Below are 18,389 nucleotides of genomic sequence, written 5' to 3'. Positions count from 1 at the left end.
TGGGAATGTAAGCTTTTCATAAATTAATGTTGGTTTGTGTTATTGAATGGGGTTCTTTAAACCAAACTGAAGGGCATACTGTCTTTTTATTGTGTTTTAAAAAGAGTTTGGAGAAACTAAAGGTGGCATGGAGGTGAAAGATGGGGAGATGAAAGGACAAACAACCTCTGTGTGCCTGTTTCATCATCCATAAACTGGGGATCATAATATAACCTAGGATCACTTGTATTAAGTTGATATTTGTAAAACTTCTACAGTAGTGCCTGGCTCATGCTAAGTACTATATAAGTGTTAGCTCTCATTATTTTAAGCCATCTATGAAAGTATTAAGGCTATATTAAGCTATAATTTGAACATACCCTAACTTACATGCCTTAGGTAAAGGAAAATCACAAGTTTGGGGTGAATAATTATTTACAACGTGCACAAAAGAACCCATATTCTATAGGAATAAACACAAAGGGATTGCATGATAAATTCCAGTTTATATTAAGGTATGTTTTAAATATAGTTGCAGCCTTAGAAACTGAGAAGAAATAAAATATTTATAAATGTGGGCCGGGCACAGTGGCTCAAGCCTGTAATTTTAGCGCTTTGGGAAGCCAAGGCAGGTGGATCACTTGAGGTCAGGAGTTTGAAACCAGCCTGGCCAACATGGTGAGACTCCGTCTCTACTAAAAAATACAAAAAAATTGGGCGGGCATGGTGGCGGGTGCCTGTAATCCCAGCCACTTGGGAGGCGGAGGCAGGAGAATTGCTTGAACTTGGTAGGCGGAGGTTACCTAGTGAGCCGAGATGGTACCACTGCACTGCAGCCTGGGCAACATAGCAAGACTCCGTCTCAAAAAAAAAAAATGTATAGATGTGTGTGTTGTGGGGTACTACATCAAAACATCCACATGAGATTGAATATTTAAGCAAACTGATTTTTTTAAACATCAGTATCTCTAAAATACGTATTTTCTTATGTCTCTTTCTTATATTAGAATCTGAATTATCCAGAACAGAAAGTTGTGACTGTTGGACAGTTCAAAATTGGTCTGATCCATGGACATCAAGTTATTCCATGGGGAGATATGGCCAGCTTAGCCCTGTTGCAGAGGCAGTTTGATGTGGACATTCTTATCTCGGGACACACACACAAATTTGAAGCATTTGAGCATGAAAATAAATTCTACATTAATCCAGGTTCTGCCACTGGGGCATATAATGCCTTGGAAACGTGAGTAGTACAGAATTTGGGAATTTGGGGACTTTAGTAGAATAATTGCATGTGTGACATTTCATAAAAGAAATGTGGCTGGGCACAGTGGCTTATGCCTGTAATACCAGCACTTTGGGAGGCCAGGGCGAGTTGCTTGAGCCCAGGAATTTGAGACCCTGTCTCTACAAAAAAAATTTTAAAATTAGCTGGGTGTGGTGGTGCATACCTGTGATCCCAGCTACACAGGAGGCTGAGGTGAGATGATCCCTTGAGCCCAGGAGGTTGAGACTGCAGTGAGCCACGTTTAAGGCTCTGTACTCCAGCCAGGGTGACAGAACGAGACTCAAAACATACATACATACATACATACATACATAAAAATGTGCCCCACCCTCTTTTTTTTTTTTTTTTTTGAGACAGAGTCTTGCTCTGTCACCTAGGCTGGAGTGTAGTGGCTCACTGCAACTTCTGTCTCCCGTGTTCAAGTGATTCTCGTGCCTCAGTCTCCCAAGTAGCCGGGATTATAGGTACCCACAACCATGCCTAGCTAATTCTTGTATTTTTAGTAGAGACGGGGTTTCACCATGTTAGCCAGGCTGGTCTCGAACTCCTGACCTCAGGTGATCCGCCCACCTCAGCCTCCCAAAGTGCTGGGGTTACAGACGTGAGCCACCGTGCCCAGCCATATGTGACCATTTAAATAAATCTAGCCATTTTGGCAATCTTTTGGTAACTGTTCATGTGACCTGTAACAGATTTCTCTTTGAATCCAAATAGTCATCTTAAATTGAAATTTATAGTGCTGCTGCTTTGTGCTACAAACATTGACATTATTTATTTTTTCTTCTAGAAACATTATTCCATCATTTGTGTTGATGGATATCCAGGCTTCTACAGTGGTCACCTATGTGTATCAGCTAATTGGAGATGATGTGAAAGTAGAACGAATTGAATACAAAAAATCTTAAAGCCAGGCCTGTCTTGATGATTTTTTTTTCATTGTCCTATTGAAATCAAGTAATTAAACATTTAAGAGCCACAAAATTGTATCACTTTTATAATATTTTGCAGTAAAATATAATACCATCTTCTCTGTTAATACATAATTGCTCTAAGCTTCCTGTAAACTATAAGAATATATTTAGTTTACAGTATATGGATTCTGTGAAAAAATGTCCACAACACAGTAATTGGTCACTTGTTAAGAAAAATTTATCCTTGTAAATATCTTCAAAGTTGATATTTGGAACTTTATTCCAAAAGTAGTGCATGTGGAGAAAGAATCTAGACTATCTTGTATACATTTTTCTCTTCTCTAGTAATAAACAATTACCTTTCATTTATACTTTCTTGATAACCTGTATTTAATTTTAAAAAACATAAAAATGAGGAACCAAGTGAAACTACGCATATAAATATTAAAGTGAAGTGGACGAGATGACCTTTCAGAGCTCTTCTCTTATATTGTGTCATAATGTTGGACTCAGATTTTATTTGCTAAATAATATACCATATTGACATTAAATTAACAGTGATTCTTCAAACTGTTGCTATTTCCATTTTTCAAGGTTTAATAAAAGTTTTAAAAATACAAGTTTAGGGGCTGGGCACAGTGGCTCACACCCTAATCCCAGCACTTTGGGAGGCCGAGGCAGGTGGATCACCGGAGGTCAGGAGCTCGAGACCAGCCTGGCCAACATGGTGAAATCCTGTCTATACAAAAAATACAGAATTAGCCAGGCATGGTGGTACATGCCTGTAATCCCACCTACTCGGGAGGCTGAGGCAGTAGAATCACTTGAATCCTGGCCGGGCGCGGTGGCTCAAGCCTGTAATCCCAGCACTTTGGGAGGCCGAGATGGGTGGATCACGAGGTTAGAAGATCAAGACCATCCTGGCTAACCCGGTGAAACCCCGTCTCTACTAAAAAGTACAAAAAACTAGCCGGGCGAGGTGGCGGGCGCCTGTAGTCCCAGCTACTCGGGAGGCTGAGGCAGGAGAATGGCGTGAACCCGGGAGGCGGAGCTTGCAGTGAGCCGAGATTGCGCCACTGCACTCCAGCCTGGGCGACAGAGCGACACTCCGTCTCAAAAAAAAAAGAATCACTTGAATCCTGGAGGTGGAGGTTGCAGTGAGCCGAGATCACACCATTGCACTCCAGCCTGGTCAACAACAGCGTAACTCCGTCTCAAAAAAAAAAAAAAAAAAAAATACAAGTTTAGCAAGGAAGCACACTAGAGTAATATATAATGTAAAGAAGTTAGTGTAACTACTCCCAACTTAATCTAGTCTGAGAGTCCAAGTTATTTATGTGGCAATTTCATAAGATAGGGAAAATGTGTATTTACATTTTAAAGTTGTATTCAAATAGCAAATATTTATTGAGCACCTACTTTGCAAGTCAGAGCATTATCTCTGTCAAATGCTGTTCTGTATCTGGATATTTCAGAGCTTTCCTTAGCCCAATCAAGAAAATACTGGTAGGATATTCTCTTTTTTCTCTTTTTTTTTTTTTTTTTGAGACGGAGTCTCACTCTGTTGCCAGGCTGGAGTGCAGTGGTGTGATCTCAGTTCACTGCAGCCTCCGCCTCTGGGTTCAAGCAATTCTAATTCTTCTGCCTCAACCTCCCAAGTAGCTGGGACTATAGACACGCACCACCATGCCCAGCTAATTTTTGTATTTTCAGTAGAGACGGGGTTTCACCATGTTGGCCAGACTGGTCTCAAACTTCTGACCTCATGATCCACCCGCCTCAGCCTCCCAGAGTGCTGGGATTACAGGCATGAGCCACCACACCTGGCCCTTGTAGGATATTCTAATATTGCTGTTTTAGGACTTACTGTGAACAGAGAAAGAAATATGATGCATTTGTCAGATTTAAAGAAAAGTAATTCAATATTGAATGCAAGAAAAATTTTAATTGTATCTAGCTAGAAGTACAAGTATATGTTACATGTAAATTTTCTTACATAAATATCATTGGTACATGGAACTACATCAGACCAATTACATTGTTTTAAGTTTCTGAACAAACCAAAATTACTTAATGATTTAATGAATAACAATACCATCCTAAACATAGACGACACAACCCACAACCCCTTACCCTCACCTTTGGTACGAATTCAATACACAAGACAAGACTGTCAAGTTAACATCAGATGTTCTCCCTGTTCTTCAATTGACATTGATTGCATAAACTTATTTAGTAAATCTTCTTCCTTTTTTTCTTCACTCATGTATAATTCAGAATCATTTGAAGAAACTGAAGGAAAAATAAGAATCTACAATTGTCTGTTTTGGAAATAAAGCTCTAAGTACAACTTTCAAAATGACGTGGCTTATTAATAAGCCTGTAGTAAAGACAAATTGACTGAAATTTTCAAGGCTTTTAGTCACCTCACCCTTCCCCCAAGTTTCTTACTCTTTAAGATGCACAGTACTGTATTCTAACCAAGTTACTGTACACCAAATTCTCTTGTTACTAAATCCTATATTACCATTGATTTTCAAAATCTTTTGGTTGGGGGAAATTAAAGTGGTCAGTTACATCTTCAGAATCTCCGCATTTTCTCTTACGCTGGGGACCACAGGGACTTTCCCCCTACAGTTTCCACTAACTGTTCCTTTTGGAACCTGCCCTTTCCCTCATTTCTTGGATAGGCATGGTACGATATTTACAGCAGAGCTGGCTAACACTCATACAGTGATAGGATATCAATTCAGAAGGCCTAACTTCCCTACTTCTGTTTTATTTTTTGGGGTTTTTTTTGGAGACTGGAGTGCAGTGGCGCAATCTCAGCTCACTGTAAGCTCCGCCTCCTGGGTTCATGCCATTCTCCTGCCTCAGCCTCCCAAGTAGCTGGGATTACAGGCATGTGCTACCATGCCCGGCTAATTTTGTGTTTTTAGTAGAGATGGGGTTTCTCCATGTTGGTCAGGTTGGTCTCGAACTCCTGACCTCAGGTGATCTGCCGGCCTTGGACTCCCAAGTGCTGAGATTACAGGCGTGAGCCACTGTGCCTGGCCAACTTCCCTACTTCTTACCCACCTCCCTACTTCACTATGCTGATAACTAGGAAACTACTTAACATGGTTTAACATTATTAGTTCTCAGGAACACTTCTGATCATTCAGTCTGTCTTCCCTTTTTCATTTTGCAGTATTTTGTTCTTGTGGTAGAAGGATCTTTTATGCTGATCCTTCCAAAGTCTGGATTTGTTTGAGTTGCAGCTGTAAAATTTTGATAATATCACCTGCTTGGCTTGCCTCCACTGTTTTGTTGAATATCAAAATGGTATACAGAAGTCCCTCCTTATCCACAGTTTTGCTTTCCAAGGTACAGTATAAGATATTTTGAGAGAGACCACATTCACATAACTTTTATTACAGTATATTGGTATAAAATTGTTCTATTTATTGTTGTTAATCTATATGCCTATTAAAACTTTATCATAGATATGTATTTACAGGAAATAACAAAGTATATATAGGGTTCAGTAGTATCCAAGATTTTAGCCATCCACTGGGGGTCTTGGAACATATTCCCCATGGATAAGAAGGGCCTACTATAAGAGGTATAGCCCTTTGTAAACTAATAGATGCTATACAAAATATGCTGTTCATCAAAAAATAGCACTAACTCATAAAAGAAGTGCTATTGCTTGAAAGTCATGTTTGTGGTTCTGGGTTCTGACAAATTCATTCTCTACTAAGTCTCTGACTTTGACATTGTAAATATCTTTAGCATTAGAAATACCTTGAATCTTACTCCTTTGAGCAGTACGTTCTTTTTTTCTTTTTTTTTTTTTGAGATGGTGTCTCACTGTGTCACCAAGGCTGGAGTGCAATGGCACCATCTCGGCTTACTCCCACCTCTGCCTCCCAGGTTCAAGCGATTCTCCTGCCTCAGTCTCCTGAGTAGCTGGGATTACAGGCGCCTGCCATCACGTCCAGCTAAGTTTTGCATTTTTAGTAGAGATGGGAGTTTCGCCAGGCCAGGCGGGTCTCAAACTCCTAACCTCAGGTGATTTGCCTGCCTCGGCCTCCCGAAGTGCTGGGATTACAGGCATGAGCCGTGGCGCCCAGCCCAGTATGTTCTTTTAATTGCAAGTGTAAACTATATTTTATGTTTGGTTTTTTATTTGTGACAATAAAAGCAAATCATATTCTATTTATTTTTTATTTTTTTTTTTTTTGAGACGGAGTCTCGCTCTGTAGCCCAGGCTGGAGTGCAGTGGCCGGATCTCAGCTCACTGCAAGCTCCGCCTCCCGGGTTCACGCCATTCTCCGGCCTCAGCCTCCCGAGTAGCTGGGACTACAGGCGCCTGCCACCTCGCCCGGCTAGTTTTTGTATTTTTAGTAGAGACGGGGTTTCACCGTGTTAGCCAGGATGGTCTCGATCTCCTGACCTCGTGATCCGCCCATCTCGGCCTCCCAAAGTGCTGGGATTACAGGCTTGAGCCACCGCGCCCGGCCGCAAATCATATTCTAAATTTGTTAATATCTTCATAATAGAAATGAAATTGTATTTGGTATAGTATTTTTAAGCATAAGATCTTAAAAAATGCATATTGTTAAATTTCCACATTTACCTGTTTGCATGAACAGTTTCCTTGGTCTTCTAAAAATCTTCAGTGACTTACATCTTGTTTTAGATGCATATCCAGTTTTTATCCTATAAGAAAGGGAAGTATCTTAGTTGAAGCCAGCAAAGTGAACAGCTGCCTAGGGCATGTGGAAGACCACACAAATTCATTTTATTAACTGCCAACATCACCAAAACAAACCCTTTCAGCACCCAAATTATCCTGTAATTTCTTAACCCTGACATGTAAAGCTGCTGCAGTGCAATTTCAATACTCACGCTTCTTAATCTTCTTTCTCTCCCTGTTATATAGTATTCCCCTGTGCAAAACCAACCATATGCTTCTCCTTTTAAAAGTATTTGCATTATTTTGAGGTTGAGTGGGAATCACATTGAAAAGGGGAGTCATCCATAACTCTATCTGATGATTAAATTTTTATAATTCCACAAAATATATTCTAAAAGAAGTGGCATATTCTTATCAGTGCAGTAAAGGATAAGTATGAAAATCTCTCTCGGCCGGGTATGGTGGCTCACACCTGTAATCCCAGCACTTTGGGAGGCCGAAGCGGGCGGATCATCTGAGGTTGGGAGTTCAAGACCAGCCTGACCAACATGGAGAAACCCCGTCTCTACTAAAAATACAAAATTAGCTGGGCATGGTGGCGCATACCTGTAATCCCAGCTACTCAGGAGGCTGAGGCAGGAGAATCGCTTGAACCCGGGCAGTGGAGGTTGCAGTGAGCCGAGACCACACCACTGCACTCTAGCCTGGGCAACAAGAGCGAAACTCGGTCAAAAAAAAAAAGAAAGTATGTCTCTCTGCTTTTTAAAAGTCCAGCCTATTCTGAATTTAGCAAAGTAAACATATTAGGGAACACAAGCATTAATATCACTTAGCTACCGTTCAAAAGAGATGGAGAAGGCTGGGCACAGTAGCTCATACTTGTAATCCCAGTGCTTTGGGAGGCGGAGGTGAGAGTAGCCTGGCCAACATACTGAGATGCTTTCTCTACAAAAATTTTTAAAAAATTAGCAGGGGATGGTGGTTTGTGCCTTTCGCCTTAGCTACTTGGGAGTCTGAGGCAGGAGCATTGCTTGAGCCTAGGAGTTTGAGGATACAGTAAACTATATCACACCACTACACTCCAGCCTGGGTGAGAGAACAAGACCCTGTCTCAGAAAAAAAAATTAAAATTAAACTGAGATGCATTTCCCTCACTTTACACACTAAGAAACAGACCCTTCTTTGTTTCTCACTGGCCGCCAAAGGGAATGCTGTATGAGCATTTCAGGTGCAGATGCAGCTGCGATATCAGAAGGCCCCGAGTCCTCTCTCTCCAGTTGGTGTCGCCATGTAGTGCAAGGGTAATGCTGTTTCTGTGAGTAACGAGAGCTAAGGCGGCTTCTGTGATGAGTGAGGACACCTGTGATACAAATCACCTCTGTTAAAAGACCCTCTCACTAATTGTAAAAACTAGTGAAAAGCCAACTGGAGGTGCACCTGCCTGGCTTTTGTGAGCCGTGCTGAAGTACATGCATGTACTGCCTCTTCATTAACATCTTCAGATAGTTCGCATTATAGATTTTAGCAATGCTGCACAGGTAACGCTTCTGGCCTGTGGTGAGGTCTGGATGCTAAAAGACAGAATAAGAGGATTTATAGTCTGCATTGTACAAGAGAAGTTGGCAATATTCCTTATCTGAAGAGATGAATGTTCAGGAGAGTTGTGCCAACTGCATTTTACTTAAGCAAATTCAACTACGTTAACTTGACAAAAGAAAAACAAATGGCCATTTAAACAGTGCAAGTGGCTCTGCTTGCCATTCCACTCAGGTGATTCAGATGCCCTCTGAAGTCTGAGAAGCCACTGCTCTAGATGAACAAGGAAGGAATGAATCTGCTGTTCTGTCGAGTGGTACTTGCTGTGCGCCTCTGTGTGGGCATCTTGCCTTCTCAAAATGATTTTTGAGGTATAACATGGTACCTAAAAGCAACCCAATTACTCTACTTAGTCTCAACGGAAGAAACATTCTTTTCCAGCACCAGAAGAAAAACTGACTGTGTTGGACATTCTGAGGGATAGTATGTTCGTCTCTAATTTTGACTTGAGATTTTCAGTGTACTTGCTGATTTTAGAAGTTAATGCTCACTTAAGATGTAAGATTCCATGGCCGGGCGCGGTGGTTCACGCCTGTAATCCCAGCACTTTGGGAGGCCGAGGCGGGTGGATCATGAGGTCAGGAGATCGAGACCATCCGGGCTAACACGGTGAAACCCTGTCTCTACTAAAAATACAAAAAGTTAGCCGGGCGTGGTGGCGGGCGCCTGTAGTCCCAGCTACTCAGGAGGCTGAGGCGGGAGAAGGGCGTGAACCGGGGAGGCGGAGCTTGCAGTGAGCTGAGATCACGCCACTGCACTCCAGTCTGGGAGACACGGCAAGACTCCGTCTCAAAAAAAAAAAAAAAAAAAAGATGTAAGATTTGTAAGATTCCACTATATATACACACACACACACACACACACACACACGATTTACTTTACTGAATATGTGGTAAGTTCAAAGAAAAATCAAAATGTTAGAAAAATTTACCCTAATTCACATTGCTCTAGAGATATTTTCAGTAGTTACAATCATTAATGGGATACAGATAACTATTGTAAAATCCTTATTGCCATTTTCTTTTATTTATTTTTCTTTTTTTTAAACCCTACTAGTTAATTACTGCCATTTTCTTTACCTGCTTTCTTCTTAATTTTTTAGTCCTTGAGTGAAATCTGTGTGAAGTTGGGTTTCTGTTTCTAGGATGGAACTTTTCTTGAGCATCTCCGTGGTTGGGGCATTAAGCTTCCCCTCAGTAAAGATACATTAGATATGAAGTATCATAAAACCCTGAAAGAACTCTTTTTTTTTTTTTTTTTTTGTGACGGAGTCTCGCTCTGTCACCCAGGCTGGAGTGCAGTGGCTGGATCTCAGCTCACTGCAAGCTCCGCCTCCCGGGTTCACGCCATTCTCCGGCCTCAGCCTCCCGAGTAGCTGGGACTACAGGCGCCCGCCACCTCGCCCGGCTAGTTTTTTGTATTTTTTAGTAGAGACGGGGTTTCACCGTGTTAGCCAGGATGGTCTCGATCTCCTGACCTCGTGATCCACCCGTCTCGGCCTCCCAAAGTGCTGGGATTACAGGCTTGAGCCACCGCGCCCGGCGAAAGAACTCTTATGATAAAGAATGTATAATCCTTACATTCATTCATGAGTTTACCCAAAGACATTTATTGACTCCTAGACAATTATACTGCATATGCCTTGTCATCTGCAGTACTTCGCCCTCTAAGCAGCTCATCTTCAGTAAAAAGTTTGGCTCTGAATACAAAGAGCATTGGTATTTAAATATGTCCCTGTTAGCATACCTTGAAAAAGGATGCATCCATCATTGATTTAGGGAGGTGGATTGTTTGATTTTGGGGAGTTTTCCATAACTCTTGCAGCTTAGCTGTGTGTGAGTTCACTTTGTATCCATCTTTGATTCTCTCTGTAGGCAAAGACATCATGTGAATTTCAGAGGCAAAGATCAGTTCAACAAATTGAATTATTAAGATCTAGATATTGACATGTGTCAGTGATTATCCTGGAGTAGTATTGAATATTTTAACTCAGACTTAAATTTGAAGAGACTGTATGATATGACATTTGGTTTTACAGCACACAAACAACATCAAAAATACTTGTAAATATTTTATATATAATACATTATTTTGAACTCAGCTGAGATACAAAGTGTTGACAGTAACTTTATCATGTCAGAAACATACTAAAGAGAAAATATACATGCAGGATTTGTGCTTTAGCAATTTACAGTAATTATTATTTAACTTTAGTATATAGTTTTTTTTTTTGTTTTTTTTGTTTGTTTGTTTTTTGAGACAGAGTCTCGCTCTGTCCCCCAGGCTGGAGTGCAGTAGCACGATCTCGGCTCACTGCAAGTTCTGCCTCCTGGGTTCACACCATTTTTCTGCCTCAGCCTCCCGAGTAGCTGGGACTACAGGCACCCGCCAGCATGCCTGGCTAATTTTTTGTATTTTTAGTAGAGACAGGGTTTTACCATGTCAGCCAGGATGGTCTCAATCTCCTGACCTCGGCCTCCCAAAGTGTTGGGATTACAGGCGTGAGCCACTGCGCCCGGCCTAACTTTAGTATATAGTTTTTAAAATCTTTTTTTAAGAGATGGGATCTTGCTCTGATGCCCAGGCTGAAGTGCAGTGGCATAATCACAGCTCACTGCAGCCTCAAACTCCTGGGCTCAAGCGATTCTCCCGCCTCTGCCTCCCAAGTAGCTGACATGTGTGAGCCACTGCACCCGGCCTTAAAATTCTATTCTGTATTAGACTAGAGTAACACAAATGTTATCCCTTTGGAGATGTAGTGTTAACATGAAAGACTGCAGAAATTTATCAAAATTTATTTTTACATAGTTTCAGTTATTTCATTTTTTGTTGTTGATTTTTGTTAGTTAGTTTGTTTGTTTTTGAGACGGGGTCTCACTTTATTGCCCAGGCTCGAGTGCTGGCACGATCTCAGCTTACTGCAACCTCCACCTCCCAGGTTCAAGTGATTCTCCTGCCTCAGTCCCCCAAGTAGCTGGGATTACAAGCATGCACCACCAGCTAATTTTTGTATTTTTAGTAGAGACGGGGTTTTACCATGATGGCTAGGCTGGTCTCAAACTCCTGACCTCAGGTGATCCACCTACCTTGGCCTCCCATAAGTGCTGGGATTACAGGCATGAGCCACCACGCCCCGCCTATTTCATTGTTTTAAAACAGTTGTGGACAGCATAAAAGAATAACCTTTTAGTAAAAAATAAAAGTTGAAACGTATTCCCAGAAGAATGGGAACTGGTTTTCAGTTTCAGACATACTGAGACTAGTAATTTAAAGTATAAGCTTCATTAGCAGTTTGGGGAAAAACAGTATCTGACAAATCATGAAATGCCTCTTTTTATAATAATACTTCCCTCTTCCCTGCACACTCCCTTCTCCAGGCAACCACTGATGTGATTTCTATTACTATAGATTCATTTGCATTTTCTTGAGTTTGATATAAATAGGAATACACAGTATTCATTTTTTGTCTGGTTTCTTTCACTCAATGATTTTGAGATCCACTCATGTCACATGCAACAAATAGTTCATTTATTTTTATCATTGGGTTATCTTTTTTTTTTTTTTTTGAGACGGAGTCTCACTCTACTGCCCAGGCTGGGGAGTGCAGTGGTGCCATCTCGGCTCACTGCAAGCTCCGCCTCCCGGGTTCATGCCATTCTCCTGCCTCAGCCTTCCGAATAGGTGGGACTACAGGCGCCCACCACTGCACCCGGCTAACTTATGTAGGGACGGGGTTTCACCATGTTAGCCAGGATGGTCTCGATCTCCTGAGCTTGTGATCCACCCGCCTCAGCCTCCCAAAGTGTTGGGATTACAGGCGTGAGCCACTGCGCCCGGCCCACTGGGTTATTTTCTATTGCATATATGTTTACACTGTTATTTGATTATGTACCTATTGATAGACATTTGGGTGGTTTCCACTTTTTGTCTATTACAAATAAAACTGGAAAGACACATTTTAAGTTAAAAGTCTGTGGCCGGGTGTGGTGGCCCATGCCTGTAATCCCAGCACTTTGGGAGGCTGAGGCAGGCAGATCACTTGAGGTAAGGAGTTCAAGACTAGCCTGGCCAACATGGCGAAACTCTGTCTCTTCTAAAAAATATATAAAAATTAGCCAGGCGTGGCAGTGTACACCTATAATCCCAGCTACTCAGGAGGCTGAGGCAGGAGAATCGCTTGAACCCAGGAGGTAGAGGTTGCAATGAGCCGAGATCGCACCACTGCACTCCAGCCTGGGTGACACAGCGAGACTCTGTCTCAAAAAAAAAAAAAAAAAAAGTTTGTAGCTAGTAAATTGAATTCAATAAGCACATTTTTGTTTCAATATTATTAATAACAGGCTATTTCAGTTTTGTATTAAACTTTAAATTTAGTTATTCAAGATTTTGGCAAATTGGATACTGCAGGTAAGAGTTATATTTGCATACTGAAGAACTAACTAGTTGACCAAGAAATAGAAAATCATTTGAAAATTGTATTACGACCCTTGGAACTTATAATCTGTAATAATATGAATGCCAATTTAAGATTTTTTAAAGTTTTTTATTTTGGAAATCCTTTTTCAAGTTGTAAATGGGGGCTATTTATATAAGAATATGTCTTGTGGGCCAGGCGCGGTGGCTCAAGCCTGTAATCCCAGAACTTTGGGAGGCCGAGGCGGGCAGATCACGAGGTCAGGAGATCAAGACCATCCTGGTTGGCCGGGCGCGGTGGCTCAAGCCTGTAATCCCAGCACTTTGGGAGGCCAAGGCGGGTGGATCACGAGGTCAGGAGATCGAGACCATCCTGGCTAACATGGTGAAACCCCGTCTCTACTAAAAATACAAAAAAAAAAAACTAGCCGGGCGTGGTGGCGGGCGCCTGTAGTCCCAGCTACTCGGAGGCTGAGGCGGGAGAATGGCGTGAACCCGGGAGGTGGAGCTTGCAGTGAGCTGAGATCGTGCCACTGCACTCCAGCCTGGGCGACAGAGCGAGACTCCGTCTCAAAAAAAAAAAAAAAAAAAAGACCATCCTGGCTAACACGGTGAAACCCCATCTCTACTAAAAAATACAAAAAACTAGCTGGGAGAGGTGGCGGGCGCCTGTAGTCCCAGCTACTCAGGAGGCTGAGGCAGGAGAACGGCGTAAACCCACCAGGCGGAGCTTGCAGTGAGCTGAGATCCGGCCACTGCACTCCAGCCTGGGCAACAGAGCAAGACTCCATCTCAGGAAAAAAAAAAAAAAAGAATATGTCTTGTGTCCTTACTAAACAGTATTTCTGAGATGCATATTATATTTTGGACTAATACTTAATTTCTCAATAGCTTGATAACATTTCTTTACAGAAAACGAAGCACTTAAAAATAAATAGGCTGGGCATGGTGGCTCACGCCTGTAACCCCAGCAGTTTGGGAGGCTGAGGCAGGCAGATCACCTGAGGTTGGGAGTCGAGACCAGCCTGGGCAACATAGTGAAACCTGTCTCTACTTAAAAAAAAAAACCACACACACAAAATACTTAGTTGGGCATAGTGTCACACCCCTGTAATCCCAGCTACTTGGGAGGCTGAGGCAGAAGAATCACTTGAACCCAGGAGGCGGAGGTTGCAGTGAGCTGAGTCACTGCAACTGCACTCCAGCCTGGGTGACAGAGTTGAGACTCTGACTTGAAAAAGAAAGAAAAAGAAAAATAGTACGGCAGTGCCTCAAACATTTAAACACAAAATTGCCATATAATCTAATAATTCCACTTCTGATCCAGCAGTTCCAAAAGAACTGAAAGCCGGGACTCAAACAGATTGTTTATCCATGCTCACAGCAGCATTACTTTATAATAGTCAAAAAGTGGAAGAAACCCAAGTATCCATCAACAGATGAATATATAAACAAAATGTGGTATATACAAACAAGGGAATATTATTCAGCCTTAAAAAAACAAGAGAATTCTGACACATGGTATAATATGGATGAACCCTGAAGACATGCTAAGTGAAATAAGCCAGTCACAAAGGACAAATATTGTATGATTTAACTTTTATGAGATACCTAGAATCAAATATACACAGAGTGAAAGAATGGCAGTTACAAGAGGCCAGGGGAAAGGAGGTATATAGGGAGTTAGAGGTTTTTTATTTTGTTTTTTAATTTTCTTTTAGAGACAAAAAAAATTAAAGTTAATTTTATGTTGCCCAGGCTGGTCTCAAACTCCTGGGCTCCAGCGATCCTCCAGCCCTGGCCTCCCAAAGTGCTGGGATTACATGCACGAGCCACTGCACCCACCTGAGAGTTAGTGTTTTATGGGTATGGAGTTTTAGTTTGGGAAGATGAAAACTTTCTGGAGATGGATGGTGGCAGTGGTTGCACAACAGTGTGAATATACTTAATGCCACTGAAATGTACACTTAAAAATGATTAAAATGGGCCAGGTGCGGTGGCTCATGCCTGTAATCCCAGAACTTTGGGAGGCTGAGGAGGGCGGATCACTTGAGTCCAGGAGTTTGAGACCAGCCTGGCCTACATGGTGAAACCCTATCTCTACTAAAAATACAAAAAATTAGCCGGGTGTGGTGGGTAGTGGGGGGCCACCTGTAATCCCAGCTACTCAGGAGGCTGAGGCAGGAGAATCGCTTGAACTCAGGAGGCGGCAGTTGCAGTGAGCCGAGATCATGCCATTGCACTCCAGCCTGGGCAACAAGAGTGAAATTCCATCTCAAAAAAAAAAAAAAAAAAAAAAATTAAAATGGTAAGTTTTATATTATGTATATTTTATCACAAAAAAATAGTTAACCAACCCAAGAACTTTGGAATATACTGCTTGGACTATATGCCTTCAAACAGAAACAACTCTAAGCAAATACTGATCTCTAATTAATTACTAGGCTTTTTTTGTTCTTTTCTTTTTTTTTAGTTTTTTTGTTTTTTTTAGATGGAGTCTCGCTTTGTCACCAGGCTGGAGTGCGGTGGCGCGATCTCTGCTCACTGCAACCGCCAACTCCCTGGTTCAAGTAATTTTCCTGCCTCAGTCTCCCAAGTAGCTGGGATTACAGGCACGCGCCACCACGGCCAGCTAATTTTTTGTATTTTTAGTAGAGACTGGGTTTCATCATGTTGGCCAGAATGGTCTCAATCTCCTGACCTTGTATCCACCCACCTCAGCCTCCCAAAGTGCTGGAATCACAGGCGTGAGTCACGGCACCTGGCACACTAGGCTTTTTTTTTTTTTTTTTTTTTTTAGCACTTCAGAAACTACTTTTTTATGCATCTTAGTACTAAGCAAATAATATATTGTAGTTAATGAGAGTCAGGTCTCACACTTTTGGAGACAGGAGTCACCTATTAATGTGGAAAGAGGAAAGCACAGAATAAACCCTGTTTGTTGGATGGGAATTTGGAGTTAAGTAGAAACACTGAAATAGGTATGTATGGGTATGTATGTGCTCACAGGTAAATGTACACACATTTCTTTCCCAGCACTGTCCTTGGAGAGGATCTAGAAGCAATGATAATATATTATAAATAAGCACACCTAGCACCCAGATCTTGGTTTCTATGTACTCTTCTCTACTTTAAATATATAAAATTAGGAAAAAAAAAAAAAAACAGGGCTCTATATTAGTTTTATTTTGCTGCCATAACAACACTTTAGTGGCTTAAAACAACACTCACTTATTATCTCATAGTTCTATAACTCAAAAGACTGAGTATAACATGAATTCACTGGGTTCTCTGCTTAGAATCTTCACAAGGCCAAAATCAAGCCATCAGAGTGCCTAGGCTACCATCTGGAGCCTGTAGTGGTTCATTAAGGTTGTTGGCAGAATTCAGTTCCCTACAAAACCAAAGTCCCTATTTCCTTGACATGTGGCTCTCTTCATCTTCAAGCCAACAATGGAGTGTTAAGATCTCTCCTTTCACATCTAACTGCTCCTCCCCCACATCTGTCTGACTTCAGCCAGACAAACTGCTCTGCTTTTAAGGGCTCATGTGGCTAGGCTGGGCCAACCCAGATAATTCAGGATAACATCTCTTTTGAGGGTTATAACTTAATTTTACCTGGAAAATTGCTCCTGCTATGTAACATAACATATTTGCAGGTTAGAGAGATTAGAGTGTGGACATCTTTGGGGACCATGCTGCCTACCACAGGCTCTTTGGAGAAATGGCTAACATCAAGGGTAGAACAGGGACAGTACAACATTTTGTGCTAAAGGATAAAATGTTCAAAGGACAATGAAGACAGAGAACAAGAGCCATCTTTAAAGGGCTCCCACTGGCCAAATCTGGGATAATTTGAGCATCAAAATAAGTAACAGATTTAAAGTAAAGGATTTAACCTATTGACTGGTATAAGAATGCATGTGTTGACAATTATATAATACATAAATTGAAAAATGGTAGAGAAAGGGAAGCTCTTCATTAGAAAGTCATCTGAAAAATGTAGAATCAATGATGGAATGAGAAAAAGCACATATGACCAGGCGCGGTGGCTCACGCCTGTAATCCTAGCACTTTGGGAGGCCGAGGTAGGCGGATCACAAGGTCAGGAGATCGAGACCATCCTGGCTAACATGGGGAAACCCCATCTCTACTGAAAATACAAAAAATTAGCCGGGCATGGTGGCAGACGCCTGTGGTTCCAGCTACTCAGGAGGCTGAGGAAGAAGAATGGCATGAACCCGGGAGGTGGAGCTTGCAGTGAGCCAAGATCGCGTCACTGCAATCCAGCCTGGGCAACAGAGTGAGACAACGTCTCAAAAAAAAAAAGAAAAAAGAAAAAGCACATATTTCTAGCCGTCTTAATAATAATGGATTTAGTCAAGAATGGATGACACGGCTGGGTACGGTGGCTCATGCCTGTAATCCCAGCACTTTGGGAGGCCGAGGCAGGTAGATCACAAGGTCAGGAGATTGACACCATCCTGGCTAACACGTTGAAACCCCATCTCTACTAAAAAACTACAAAAAAATTAGCCAGGCGTGGTGGCAGGCGCCTGTAGTCCCAGCTACTCGGGAGGCTGAGGCAGGAGAATGGCGTGAACCTGGGAGACAGAGCTTGCTGTGAGCTGAGATTGCACCACTGCACTCCAGCCTGGGCGACACTGCAAGACTCTCTCAAAAAAAAAAAAAAAAAAAAAAAAGGATGACAAAACTAATGGATGAAACTTTGAGAAGTAATAGGATACATACAGAGTCTTAAAGTATATCCCCATATACTTTTACCTTTACAAAGGGTAAGAATCGTAAGTTTACAGTGGTGAAAGCTCACAGACATCACCTGAACCAAATGATGACAACATTGTCAGTAATGGACTAATGCACAGCAGGGGTCTCCTGATATGATGAACCAGGACAAACTCAGCACCACTTCTGTGCTATTCCTGCTAGAAGGACATAAGCTGAATCTCATCAGAGGAAACATCAAACAAACCCAAATTTAGGGAAATTCCACAAAAGAACAGGCCTGGGCTGGATGCAGTGGCTCATACCTGTAGTCCCAACTACTTGGAAGTCTTAGGTGGGAGGATCACCTGAGCCTGGGAGGTTGCGGCTGCAGTGTGCTGAAATTGTGCCACTGCACTCCAGCCTGGGCAACAGGGTGAGACCCTGTCTCAAACAAACAAAACCCCATGGGTCTGTATTCTTCAAAAATATCAATGTCAGCCAGGCGCGGTGGCTCAAGCCTGTAATCCCAGCACTTTGGGAGGCTGAGGTGGGTGAATCCTTTAGGTCGGGAGTTTGAGACCAGTCTGGCCAACATGGTGAAACCCTGTCTCTACTAAAAATACAAAAATTAGCCAGGCATAGTGGCATGTGCCTATAATCCCAGCTACTCGAGAGGCTGACATGAGAACTGCTTGAACCTGGTGGGGCGGAGGTTGTGGTTAGCCAAGGCTGCCCAACAGCACTCCAGCCTGGGCGACAGAGTGAGATTTCATCTCAAAAAAAAGAAAAAAAG

General features: G+C 42.1%; 2 protein-coding genes across 2 annotated transcripts in view; one reads left to right on the top strand and one right to left on the bottom strand.

The window, feature by feature from the left end:
- The first annotated feature begins 976 nt into the window (after positions 1-976).
- VPS29 (VPS29, retromer complex component) lies at positions 977-2,553 on the top strand. Its single transcript, XM_025401239.1, has 2 exons — positions 977-1,222; positions 2,055-2,553. Exons 1-2 carry the CDS (start codon positions 1,077-1,079, stop codon positions 2,170-2,172), a joined length of 264 nt encoding a protein of 87 aa, XP_025257024.1. The 5' UTR covers positions 977-1,076; the 3' UTR covers positions 2,173-2,553.
- Positions 2,554-4,103: 1,550 nt separating this feature from the next.
- The window catches only part of FAM216A (family with sequence similarity 216 member A), a 22,883-nt gene continuing 8,597 nt past the window's right edge, over positions 4,104-18,389 (bottom strand). Inside the window, exons 3-7 of the mRNA XM_025401236.1 lie at positions 10,202-10,323; positions 8,301-8,430; positions 8,036-8,219; positions 6,800-6,882; positions 4,104-4,470 (exon numbers count right to left, since the gene is read on the bottom strand). Coding sequence (XP_025257021.1) covers positions 4,352-4,470; positions 6,800-6,882; positions 8,036-8,219; positions 8,301-8,430; positions 10,202-10,323 — 638 coding nt within the window. The 3' untranslated portion in view covers positions 4,104-4,351. The remainder of the gene's footprint in view (positions 4,471-6,799; positions 6,883-8,035; positions 8,220-8,300; positions 8,431-10,201; positions 10,324-18,389) is intronic.

The sequence above is a fragment of the Theropithecus gelada genome, chromosome 11, assembly GCF_003255815.1.
Source record: "Theropithecus gelada isolate Dixy chromosome 11, Tgel_1.0, whole genome shotgun sequence".
In the NCBI taxonomy this organism is placed as follows: Eukaryota; Metazoa; Chordata; class Mammalia; order Primates; family Cercopithecidae; genus Theropithecus; species Theropithecus gelada.
The sequence above is the reverse complement of the archived record's forward strand: the minus strand, read 5'-3'. Positions and strand labels throughout refer to the sequence as shown.

Excerpts from the sequence above, each read along its gene's own strand:
- VPS29 (XM_025401239.1), top strand. The coding sequence starts at position 1,077 with ATGGCCAGCTTAGCCCTGTTGCAGAGGCAGTTTGATGTGGACATTCTT. Across the intron at positions 1,223-2,054 it reads GCATATAATGCCTTGGAAAC|AAACATTATTCCATCATTTG; the intron begins GTGAGTAGTACA and ends TTTTTCTTCTAG.